The following is a 12,437-nucleotide window of genomic DNA, read 5'->3' as shown; positions in this document are numbered from 1 at the left end:
CGGCGGATGTGGGCGGTGCGCCGCCCTCGCCGCTCGGGTGCCGGGGGAGGGAGCGGGCTGCGGGGCCGCCCCGTGCCCCGCCGCGGGCCCCGCTCGTTCCCTCCCGGCCAGCGGAACACAGTCACGGCGGGCCCCGGCACTCTGCGTACAGAGTCAGGGGTTACCCGGCCGGGAGCAGTGGGTTCCGGGCTTATTTTTCCCTCCCAAATAAATCCCTTTCGTCCTGCTGCCCTCAAGAGTTGTCCAGTGTGGGAGAGGAGGATAGAGAATGTCTGAAGAGAGATGTGTGAGAGGAGTACGGAGAGTGTCTGACCATTACTGATGGGAGATAAGAGGCAGGAGGATAGAGAATGTCTGAAGAGAGATACGAGAGGAGGATGGATCTCTGACCTGGAGGAGATGAGAGAACAGCTTGGGTATTGTGAAGGAGAGTAACATAAACATGGTTATCTAGTAGCAAATAGGTGTCTGCATGCTTGTAGTGATATGTAACTATGTAACTTCATGAATGGCTTCTGCCCTGAGCCTGGTGGTACATACAGATGGAATCTGTACCCGGCCTCAGAGATACAAATATGAGCTTCTCTGTACAATGAAGCATCTCTGGTTGCACCACAACCGGAGTGGGTGCCTTTGTATGCCACAGCCCAGCTGGTTGGGAAGGTAGAACCGACCGTAAGCACTCATGTATGAAGGAGGGCTCACCAAGTGGGACAGCGTGCCAAAGCGTGCGTAGTGACATGTTTGGAACCGCTGTGTCCCAGGTCTGGATTACCAGGCCCTGGCCCCTGACCGCCCTGGGGCACCAGTCCCTGCCCCGGGACAGCAGTCCCTGCCTGCCCTGGGGCACCGGTGCCTGCCCTGGGGTATCTGCCACTGCCCTGGGTCACCGGCCCTGGTCTGGGACATCGGTCCCTGCCACTGCCCTGGGGCACTGGCCCTTCCCTGGGACATCTGCCACTGCCCTGGGACGTCGGTCCCTGCCACTGCCCTGGGGCACTGGCCCTTCCCTGGGACATCTGCCACTGCCCTGGGACATCGGTCCCTGCCCGCCCTGGGGCACTGGCCCTTCCCTGGGACATCTGCCACTGCCCTGGGACGTCGGTCCCTGCTCGTCCTGGGGCACTGGCCCTTCCCTGGGACATCTGCCACTGCCCTGGGACATCGGTCCCTGCCCGCCCTGGGGCACTGGCCCTTCCCTGGGACATCTGCCACTGCCCTGGGACATCGGTCCCTGCCCGCCCTGGGGCACTGGCCCTTCCCTGGGACATCTGCCACTGCCCTGGGACATCGGTCCCTGCCCGCCCTGGGGCACTGGCCCTTCCCTGGGACATCTGCCACTGCCCTGGGACATCGGTCCCTGCCAATCCCCGCAGACTACAGCTCCCGGGGGGCCTCGCGCGCCGCGCGCACGCCTCCCCGCGCCCCGCCCCTGCTGCTATGCTAATGTGCCCCCGCGGCGCCGCCAATCCACGGGCGGGCTGGCGCCGTCACGTGGCGCGAAGCTTCCTTTCTCTGTGCGCCTCTCTTTCCTTCCTTGGCCGCCATCTTGTTCTCACCGCGTGTTGGGCTGCGGAGGATCCGCCGGACGCAGGTGAGACTTTCCCCCGCCCGCCGGCACCGCTCCGCCGGCGCGGCCCTCCCTTCCCCTGCCGCCTACCGGCGCGGGGCGGGCGGGGCGCCGCGGCGGCTCGGACCCGTCCCGCCTCCGTCCGCCGCGCTGGGCCGTGGCGGGGCCGCGGGCGCCGGCCCTTCCCTGAGGAGAGGACGGGGGAGCGAGGCCTTGTGCCGAGGCGCGGGTGAGGCGGCGTCTGCCCTGGCTTGGCTGGCCCGTGACTCGGCCGCGGCCGGGCGGGGTTGCTCTGGCTCCCGGGGGATGGGACCTTGATTCCCTCCCGCTCCCCATGCTTTTGAGGGCGGCCAGCGAGCCGCCCTGCCGGCTGAGCCCCTCGTCACGCCTCGCCGGCGGAGGCCCTGTTCGTGTGGCGACCCCCCGGCGGTGCCGGTGCCTCGCGGGCAGCCCCGTCTCCGCCTCGTCGCTTCCCCGGCACAATGCAAATGCCGAGGGGGTTCCCCGTTCATTCAGGGAATCACTAAAGACTCACTAGGGCAGAGGAGCGAAGTTCCTTCCTTGTGTTGGAAGGTTTGGGGTGTTCTTCCCTCCATTAGATTTTCAGGTCTTCCTTTAAAGCCCTTCCTTTAAAGGGCCCACCTGACCCGTCGGGGAGTCCAATTGACTTAATTTCCCAGTCATTCAATTGGATTAATAGCTGCCAGAGGCTCATATGAGAAATCTATCAAGATGTGAACCTCACTGAGTTCAGACCTGGCTTACTAGTTAAAAGTATCAGAGATTCGTTATTTGGCAGTAGTCTTCAAAGTAACGTAGCCCTGAGTCTCTCCCTGGGCTCTCTTAAAGGTAATGGTGTTTTCCTAGAAGCAGTTAGTGCGGTACATGTACATTTGGGTCTGTTCTGAATCAGTAGCTCTGTCAAATGGTGCCAACGGTAAACTGGCATGCTTGGAAATTTGCAGTTAGTACCTCAGACGGATGCAAAATGCAATGTGCTTTTGATTAGCTTCTTCATGGTATGAGCGCTTCAGCTAAACAGGCTGCTACTGGACCATTTTGTGTTATTTAGGTGGTCTATCTGTAAAGCTTTTTGTTACATGTATTTGCTTGATGCGCTGTTTTTGTGAATTTACTGTAAGTTTAAAAAACCACTGCAATTTTAAGAGTACTTTTAAAATGGACTGAGAAATTTTTGTTGATATTTTGATGGTTAACTTGTGCTTGTGTCACATTCTTATTCTTTAGACGCAGCACTATGAACCAGGAAAAATTGGCCAAGCTTCAAGCGCAGGTCCGAATAGGAGGAAAGGTAAGAAAAGCATCAGAGATTTACTGTTTTCTGTGACTTAAAAGTTGAAGGAGAAACATCTCTGAAATTTTTCAAAATTTAGGCTTTAGTTCATAGGAGGGGAAAAAAATACACTTCTGGGGCTTGAAATACACAGTTTTTGTGTGATTGGGATTGTAGTAGTGCTACCTGAAATGCAATTTTCTTTCAGTTCATAACTGCTAGATGAGCAGTTTCCAATGTGTAAGCTTTCTCTTTAATTCAGTGACTTGTTGCGACCTGTGAGAGCTCAAGCTAAGCTTACCTGTTGGTTGTTCCAGTTCTGCCTTTCTCTTCTCCCTGTTGGGAAGTTCCTCCCTTTGTGCCTGCTCCAGGGCTTACCTGACTCTGCACTGAGCTGTTTTCTTTTTTGTGAGCCAGCAGGTAGCTAATATGACCAAAAAAAAAAAAAGCCTGTAGTCTGTTCAGTACTGTGGGTGGGGTTGTGCAGAAGTTTGCAGAGTAGGAATTCCAATATTGCTGTCTGTGGAATAGTTTAAAAATGTTAATTACTTGGTTACAGAAGTGACCTTTTAAAATCACTGTATTTGTGCTTCATTTTGGGAAAATAAAGTTCTTGGTGGAAGTTTCTTATATATGGTTTAGAGTAAATAGTATTTTTATAATCTGGCTTGTAGGAAGGGAAAATACTGCTGCTGTTTTGTGTCCTTTTGGTCTTTTGCACTTAAGAAAAAACTTAAAATTGAGACTGACAGCTAAAACTGTGAGGGGGAATAAGTTGAGAAGCATTTTCGACTACTGAGCTTTCTCATACTTTGAGAGATAGGTTGCTAAGAGCGCGATAGGACTTCCAAAATTACAGTGTTGTGAGATTTTGAGCTTAACTGACTGTTGTCTCTTGGTTCTTTTGTAGGGAACAGCTCGCAGAAAGAAGAAGGTAGTGCACAGAACAGCTACAGCTGATGACAAAAAACTTCAGAGTTCCCTCAAAAAACTGGCAGTAAATAACATTGCTGGCATTGAAGAGGTATAGTGATAAAGTGTTTCCTGTTTGAAAGTAAATTCACTGTATCCTTTTGTTGTCAGTGTAGGGTTTTTTTAACAACAGCTTTCCCTGCAAAAACTTTGGTCTGGGTACTGACTGGTAAAGTTATGTGATTATTGCCTCATTCACATTAATGCATACATACCTAAAGAAAGGAGAAAGTTCTGCTGGCCAGGCAGTGGTTACAGGAGCTAGTAAGCTGTTTGTCACACATGTGTCTTGCATTCATTGCAGAACAAAACTTGATTCTTGACTTTAGAGTAGGTCATTACGTTCATAAAGAGAACAGTGAACACACACATCAGTAAACAGGCATGTCTAAAGCAGAGTTGTGTGGTACATAATATAAAAAAACCCTTAAAAATACCTGGAGTAAGAACTTGCCAGTCTTACTGAAATTAGGTCCTTTCACTGCATGAAAATTGCCAGAATTGTTTGTGGTAGTCACAGGAGGTGACATTTCTTACAGCACAGCAAAAACTGTGCAGAACCAGCTTCTGTGTTAAGTAGGAATATAAAGGTTTCAGATGTTCCTTGATTACTTGTATTTGACATGGATGAAATACAAACTGATACACTTACGTTTTCCAGAACACTGTAGAGAGTGATGCTTGTGTGGGAGGAGGTGTTCCTTCATCATGAGCTTGATGTTACTGTAGTACTTGGTTAAAGAAGCACAGTATTTAATCTGTGATTAATTTACGCAGGGTTGCAGGGTGCCTTCAGAGGTCACTTGGTGCATACCTCTCTTGCAAAGGCAAATACAGCTTCGGTGTAGAAGCCTGGTTTGCCTCTTTAAGTTTTCATACCTCTGCTACAGAAACACTTCAGTTGCTCTGTTTTCTTAAGCTTGATATGTATACACTGAACTATATGAACTGAAAGGAAGACACGGTTCTTCTGGGTGGTTGGTTTGTTGTTTGTTTTTTTTTTTTACACAAAGCATAAGATCTGTATTCAGACATGGTTCGTAAGGATTTTAAATGTTTTGATACAAAGCAAGATAATGTTACATGCTTCTGCCTTGATAGCTAGGTACATAATTGCAGTATGTTGCTGTATTCAGGTCGCCACAAGTTGACTTTGGTAAACTTTGTGTAGACAGAAGAGTCTGGGGAGGCTATTAATGCTGAGTCAAATATTAGTAACTCATCTGTGATTTTTAAGAGGTTTCTAAGAGGACAGCTGTGCTCGAAGCCTTCACCATTTCCCTGTGTGCATAGGATAGGACAGCCTTTAGTTTTGCAGGAAAGCAACACACTTGGTTTTGATCTCTGCTGCTGTGTGAAGATTGAGAATTTATGTGTGTTTGTATTTTATATTCTTCAGTTCCTAAATTCCTGTTTTCTCCCTGTAACTTCTACTAAAAATAATGCTTAGGAGTTTTGTCACATAAGTTTATTACTACTGTTTGGATGGGTAGAACAGTCTTCCTCTTCAGACAAAATTATTTTCTGCATAACTGTAGTTTAGCCATGCTCAGAAGAAAAACCTTTTTAACTTTCCATTCTGTCTCACTTTAAGTTAAAAAAACATGATAAACCCGTACAAAAATGCCAGTATAAACTTTGACAGTAGGAGCAAAGCAGGCTGGTGTACTGGCTGTAAAACTTAATTCTTGGTGATTCAGAACACCAGGGAAGAGGAAGACAGCAGGATCACTCTGATGTCCTTAGTCTTAGAAGAGTCATCATTAAATTACTGGGAAGGCATAAAAGCCTGTTCTAGTGCAGCTGGTACATAAACCTCCAGTTCTGTGTGTATATGTATGTGCAGGAAGCATCCTTGCCTTGGGCAGCTTTGGCAAGTGGGCCAGATTGTAAATCTTGTGCCTTTGCCAATTCTGCTGCAGAAACAGAAACATTTTCCTGATCTTTCACATCTATCCGCATGAACTGTGATGTCTTAAACTGATGTGGCATGGCTTTTCTATTAGAGCTTTTAGTTTGTAAAGAGTTACCACAAAGCTGAGAGGTTTGGGTTTTGGCTTTGGTTTTTTTTTTTCCCCCCCTAGACATTCTTGACATTAACTCATTTCTGCCTTGCAGTCTAATAACCTATGTATGTTTTCTGGCTTTGTTAAAAATATACATGAACTGTAGAACATATAATCCTTGCACTTTTATTACTTAGCATTTAGATAAGGGTGTTTCGTGAAGCGCTACAGCTCTTAAATTCTACATTTTCATACACTATGTATGAAGCCGTATCTTATAATTAACTCACATTTTACTTCCAGTTTAGGTGGTGGTAGTTCCAGATGCTCTTACCATGGTTATATTATTCTCTAGGAGGAATGCTAGTTTTGTAATTTTAAAAATTTTAATATTCTAAATTAGATTTGAATTAATTTATCATGGTGGTTCAACAAGATGCTGCAACATTTTGGTAAATGTTATTAATATATTTAAACAGGTGAACATGATAAAAGATGATGGAACAGTTATTCACTTCAACAACCCCAAGGTTCAAGCTTCCCTCTCTGCTAACACTTTTGCAATTACTGGTCATGCAGAGGCTAAACCGATCACAGAAATGCTTCCAGGCATTTTAAGCCAGCTTGGTGCTGACAGCTTAACAAGTCTCCGGAAGTTAGCTGAACAATTCCCAAGACAAGGTAGGTCTTCTTGGAATCTTTCATTGCTGATTTAAGGATCATACGAAGTATAAAAAGTTTTAACCAGAGGTTAACAACAGGTGCGTTACTTAAAAAGTGACCAAAAGCATATGTACTTTTATTTATTTGCTGCTGCTGTGGAAATGGGAGCAAGGGAGGAGGAGCGCAGGACAACAGTTTTTTTTTTTGTTGTTCCAAGATTCTATATAGGGAGACCTGGATGAAAAAAAAAATTATATCAGACATGCTGTGATTCCAGGTGCGCAGGTGTGTATGACAATATACTTAAGAAAGTGAGTTGACATTCTTACTTGGAAAAATTCAACAGGTTCTTTTTGTCACAGAATTGATTCAGTTTTCTTCATACAAATCATATTTCTATTGTGGATATGGAGAAAGAAACCTGTTCTTTATCTTCTGTTCTATAATTCCCTTTGGAATTCAACAGTGACTACAATGACTTTAAAAAATGAACTCAAAATCAAGGATTTGATTCAAAATTTAAAAAAAACGGTTATTTTCTACTTAATATAAAACCATTGGAGCTTGGGGAGTGTGTATATATTTATGTGGTATAATACTGTAATTTTACAGTTAAAAGTTGAGTCTGGGGACAGTTCAGTTTAGACTTAGGGCCATTAAAACTACTGTAACTGGACATGTTGCCATTGTCTGTATTTGGAACTGAAAAATACATCACCTGTGATGTTTTCAACGAATAGTTATTCTTTCTAAATCAGTCATTTCAATTTCTTCTGTATTTCATGTTCAGAGTTTAATTGAAGGGGTTTTTCTCCTCCTTTACTAATACGTAAAATATCATTTAAAATTTACGGCGATGGATTGTCATCAGCATGTTTGTTTGACACAACCTTGGTACCAATAGATACTTACTGTGCTTTCTTTAGATAGTACAGGAAGTCTGGCCAATGAGAAGTACTCTCTTATTTTTTTTAAGTTCTTGTATTTCTCTAGATTACTTGTAGCATGTTCCATGACTTACAGAAGCCTAGGTTTGATGCAGGAGCCTTGATACAGAAGTACTTTTTCCTACGGTTGTGGCCTTTTGATAGTTGAGTTATATGATATGTTGGTCCCTGACTGGTACCACATTATTGTTGCATTGAAACACATGACTTCAGTTTGAAGATTTAGTCACACTGCATTTTTTCTGTATCATTTGGTCTCTTGCTAGCTCTGCATTAATACCTTGTAGCGTTTGAAAATGGCTGTGCTGGTACTTTGGTATAGGAATGTTCGCAAGTAGGCCATGTGGTCAGGCTGCTTGCTTACTGTTGATATCCAATCATTTCTGTGTTTGTCACTGCTGGGGGTTGGGGAAATGAATTTCTTTCACCCGTCTGTTTTTTATTTTGTTGTGTGATTGTCCCTAATTCTGTATAATGAGAACTTTGCACCAAATTTCTCTTTATAGTGTTGGATAGTAAAGCACCAAAATCTGAAGATATTGATGAAGAAGATGATGATGTCCCAGGTAGGCACATACACACTTATATTTAAATGCATGAATCTAAATGTTTAGCTCTTGATGTGATTATACTTCTCACGTGCTAAGGGAAGCTTCATATACTAGGCAGCATTAAAATACAATTTTGGATTCCAGCTTTTGAAAAAAAAATGTACTTTGTGCAAATTGCTTGATTCTTAGTTGAAAATAGATTAAAATACTCTCAGGGAGGTTGAACAGGTGAACTAAATATCCAGATAGGGTTTTAGGGCTGCAGAATGACATGATTGGCATAGTCATCAGGTTGACTTTGTCTTTAAATCAAGAGTCTGGAGTTGTGTGGTTTTTTTTTTATTTCTTTAGTAGAAGAAACAACGCTTATGTAAGTGTCTGAAAGTTTCTCAATAAAAAATATTTCAAGTTCTTAATTTGTGAAACTAATAACCACCTTGTCGATCACCACATTCTACTATATCCATCAGTATGGTATATTAGCTAAAACAACAAACTGATGGACCCTGAGGTTCAATTCCTCGTGCTCTGGCATTGGTTTATTTCTTTGTGATATTGCAGAAAACTTCAGATCTCTAAACTTTGTTGTTTCCAGGAGTACAGCAGTTAATGGGCGCCTAACTTCAGGCATTCTTTAAAGAATGCTGGTGGCTCAAGACTGAACTGCAGCTAGTGTAGCACCTCTGAAAATCAGATCTTAATCACTTTGTGTTCGAACTTCTGCTCTTCTGAGTGTTCCTGCATTTCTGGTTCTTTGTGTATGTTCAAACAAACTGTATTTTCTAAAAGCCCTTCGAAATCTGCCCATAAGAAATGGTGTACGTGAATATAGTTAAGAACTACTTAACCTTTCCTATAATATATGCATTTTCATTAAACTTACGAAGATAATGTTACTGGGCATTACTGTATTAACTATCTTAATCTCTTTCAGATCTCGTAGAAAACTTTGATGAAGCATCAAAGAATGAAGCTAACTAAAACATTAATAGTTCTGGAAGCTGGCATGGACTAGATTTAAGAAATCAGCTATGTGGTTCCAAAGTTTTAAAGAAACAGAGAACATCATCTGTTAATAGTTCAGTAATATAAATATTTTGTATTTTTATGATGCTGTTTGTTCAGCATTTTCTGTCAGTTGATTTTGCATTTTGCACTTACTCCCAGGATCTACTCTTTTGGTCAAAAGGAAATGTCAGTGCAGTTCAGAGGGGTGTGTGCATGTGCGTGTGTGTATGTGTGTGGGTGTACATATAGTGGAGAACAAATTGGAGAACACTTATTTAACCTTTTCCCCTTTTCCTTTGGAAGTAGAAATAAAATGAATCTTCAGCGTTGTTACTTTTGATTATCACCAAATAGTGCACAGAAGGTAGTTAAGATGAAAATTTTGTCCACATTTTGTGACCTGAAGGCATTACACCATTAAAACTTGGGTTTAATTTGCTGTTAACTATTGTATTTGCAGATGTGTTTCTCATCCCTGTTGAAATGTACACGTGATACTTGTTAATCAACCCTGTGTTGATCCCAGATGATACCATAGACAAGCTGTTGTGCCTGCTTGTTTTGGTACGTTAACTTTTTGAATAAGAAAACTTGGTCTCAGAAGAGTGTGCTTTTTTTTAACCTTTCTTAACTTTTTTTCTTTTTATTTTTTTTTTCTTCTTGTCTCTTAACCTTTTGAGACAAGCTGATGTTTGACTCCTTCCATGTAGGCTTAGCAGTATGTTCTCCTGTTAATTAAGTAGAGTATTTCCCATGTCAAAAGGAAAACAGACACCTTGGTTCTCTACCATCAGGTCACTTCCTGAACTTGGAGGTCTCATTGGTAACAGTCCAGTGCACCAGTTTTGCACAGTAACAGATTTTTGCTTGAATAACTTCAAGCTGTTCTCTTGGCATGACTGCATTTACAGGCAGCTGATGATCCGTTGTCATTCTTATGGCACTAGGAATTAAATGCACCGTGTGAGCAATGTTTAAGGTGGGAGGAGAGAGTTGTTGACACTTTGCCTTGCCTTCTGCGGGGCAGTTTGTGCAATGACTAGCTCTAAAGGGATAATATTTTTTTTTTGCCTGTAACTTACCTTTGCCTATAACCTACCTCTAGGTTTGGTGTCATCTATGTAGTAGCTTCTTAAAAACCACAAATGCGCCTTAGGCGTAAGGAGGATATTGGGAGGTACTGTTGGTACAGTGCAGTATTTATGACCTTTCTTTAAAATGCTTAATGTGAATCCATTTTCTCAGAGGCTTTTTAAAGGTTCTTGATGTAGTGTGCATTATGGTATAGCTAGACATCATTGCAACCTGTGTCAGGGGCAGCTGTGGCTTAAAGCCATTTTTTCCTCTACATCTGTCACTTAACTATGGCTTAATTGGAACATATCAGCTTTTTATGTAGGTTCATATGCTAGAGAACTGTAGAAGTACAAGGTAAACAGTACATGAGTTCTGGTAACATCATAAAACCACGAAAGCAGAGCTGTAGTGGTTTGTCATCTGAGCTCAGTTTATTTTATAGGCTTTGTTCACTTTTTCCTGTTATATTTTATATACTACATGGATCTTACTACAAAAATAAAATAACAGTACAAAAGAGGAAATGCTCCCTCTTGTGTGTTGTCTCTCCTCCCACCAGCACTAGCTGGGGAACAACAGATGGATGCAGCAGCTGTTTGCAATGGCACTACGTCCTTGCTGACACTGAGGCAGATACAGGTAGCCCTAGCGAGGGTCCTGTTAGGGCTTTAGGATTTTACACTCCCGTATACACACAATCTTATTTTTCCCTGCAGTGAATGAGTGAGTTCCCTGCAGAATGAAACTTTGGTTTGTTATGTGGCTAATCTCAAGTTGGCTGCAGATGTGTTTGGTTTGGTTATAAGGAAGAGGTGACTTCATTCATGTGCACACAGGTACACTGAACAGCCTTTTGCTGCCTCCGCGTGCTCAAAGAGCAAACGAAGGATACTAGGAAACAGGTATTTGCAGTGTTCTTCGTTTGCTTAAGGGGCATGAATGAAGAACGTTTTGAAGTAGCAACTGTATTGAGTTTATGTATAGGACATCCCCTCCCCCTAAATACTAACCAGATACTGAAAATCTGTGCTCATGGATTTCTGATGTAGGAAGTACAGCAGAGGTATTACGTGAGAGATGAAGAGTAAGCATTGGAAACAATGATTCCGTGAGTTTATATAGCTGAACTTTCAGGTTCCTACAGAATACTTGTTTAATTTTTGCTCTTGGTCATGACAATTGACATGCTAAACTCAGTCTTTCCTATGTTTGACAACCAGTAAACTAACTATGCTAGCTTATGTAGTTATATTATCTTCAGTTTTTTCACTGTATCTGGAAACAGTCAACCACTTATCATTTGCTGCTGGAAATACTAGAGCTTATCAATCATTAAACTGATTTTAATTAAAAGTAACCCATCAAGGCTGTTGTGGGAAAAGCTCTTTTTCTTCGTATTTATTCATGATGCAACTGGAAACTGTTTGTACATGCTGATGGAATTGCAAAGTTACTAAAAGTAGTTTTGGGGAGCATTGGTACAATAAAAACTCCCCATGTAAAGGTGAATGTTAAAATGTTCTTTGCTTGGCTTGAAGCATGGTAACCACGGTACTTGTGAAGCCCTTGAGCTTATCACTTCGTGCTGAAACACTGTTGACATGTTAAAGAACTTGGCAGTGCTTTGCAAATTAGGAAGATAGAGCAGAAGGCGAATTGAAACATCTCTTGGGTTGTATGTGGGAGAATGAAAGCTGAATCAGTGAAGACCAAAGAATTGAGAACTTGGCAAATGTGGAAGACTGAAAATGCTAATCTTCCTGCCTGGACTCCTGGGAGTTCTGTGTGGTTCCCATCCTAATGGATGGGAGCCTTGGGACTGGCTGGCTTCTCTCGGGCGAGAGCATCTGTGAAAACGTGCAGTTGTGGTGCGCTTGCTCTGTGGAAAAAAAACCAACCAAAAACCAACAAACCAACCTCATGTATGATGGGTGGCAGGGATTACAGTACAGTCAGTAACGCTGGAGGCTTGGTGCTGAGCCCCAGTAAGGGTACAGACCTGGAAAAAAAAATAGGGTTTAGGTGAATTTTTAACTTTATGTAGGAATATGGGAAGAGTGCATAAGGATAATAAGCGTGAATTTAGAACTGCTTCTGAAATTTTACTGAAATATGTTGATAATTCACTAGTATTTGTCAACTTCCCATAGGATCTAGGTGTTGCTATGAACTCCCTTCTGCCAGGATCACAAATAATGTTTTGGATTCGGTGTGTACAGGATGAGCACTGGAGGTCTTACAGGTGATTTAATTACTGAGCAGTGCATTGATTGACCAGTGTATTGCTGTTAACAGGAAGGAACTGAGGAAGTTAGAGCAGTAAATTTGTGCCATATATAAGAGATGAAT

General features: G+C 42.9%; 1 protein-coding gene across 1 annotated transcript; it reads left to right on the top strand.

Annotated features, from left to right (window-relative positions):
• The first annotated feature begins 1,447 nt into the window (after positions 1-1,447).
• On the top strand, positions 1,448-11,453 carry BTF3L4 (basic transcription factor 3 like 4). The gene is made up of 6 exons (XM_056355292.1): positions 1,448-1,594; positions 2,819-2,882; positions 3,775-3,888; positions 6,322-6,523; positions 7,959-8,018; positions 8,938-11,453. The coding sequence occupies exons 2-6, from the start codon at positions 2,829-2,831 to the stop codon at positions 8,982-8,984; spliced, it is 477 nt and encodes a 158-aa protein (XP_056211267.1). The 5' UTR covers positions 1,448-1,594; positions 2,819-2,828; the 3' UTR covers positions 8,985-11,453.
• Positions 11,454-12,437: the final 984 nt, after the last annotated feature.

This window comes from Falco biarmicus, chromosome 11 (assembly GCF_023638135.1).
Source record: "Falco biarmicus isolate bFalBia1 chromosome 11, bFalBia1.pri, whole genome shotgun sequence".
Classification (NCBI taxonomy): domain Eukaryota; kingdom Metazoa; phylum Chordata; class Aves; order Falconiformes; family Falconidae; genus Falco; species Falco biarmicus.
The sequence above is the reverse complement of the archived record's forward strand: the minus strand, read 5'-3'. Positions and strand labels throughout refer to the sequence as shown.

Excerpts from the sequence above, each read along its gene's own strand:
- BTF3L4 (XM_056355292.1), top strand. The coding sequence starts at position 2,829 with ATGAACCAGGAAAAATTGGCCAAGCTTCAAGCGCAGGTCCGAATAGGA. Across the intron at positions 2,883-3,774 it reads AGGTCCGAATAGGAGGAAAG|GGAACAGCTCGCAGAAAGAA; the intron begins GTAAGAAAAGCA and ends GTTCTTTTGTAG. Across the intron at positions 8,019-8,937 it reads AGAAGATGATGATGTCCCAG|ATCTCGTAGAAAACTTTGAT; the intron begins GTAGGCACATAC and ends AATCTCTTTCAG.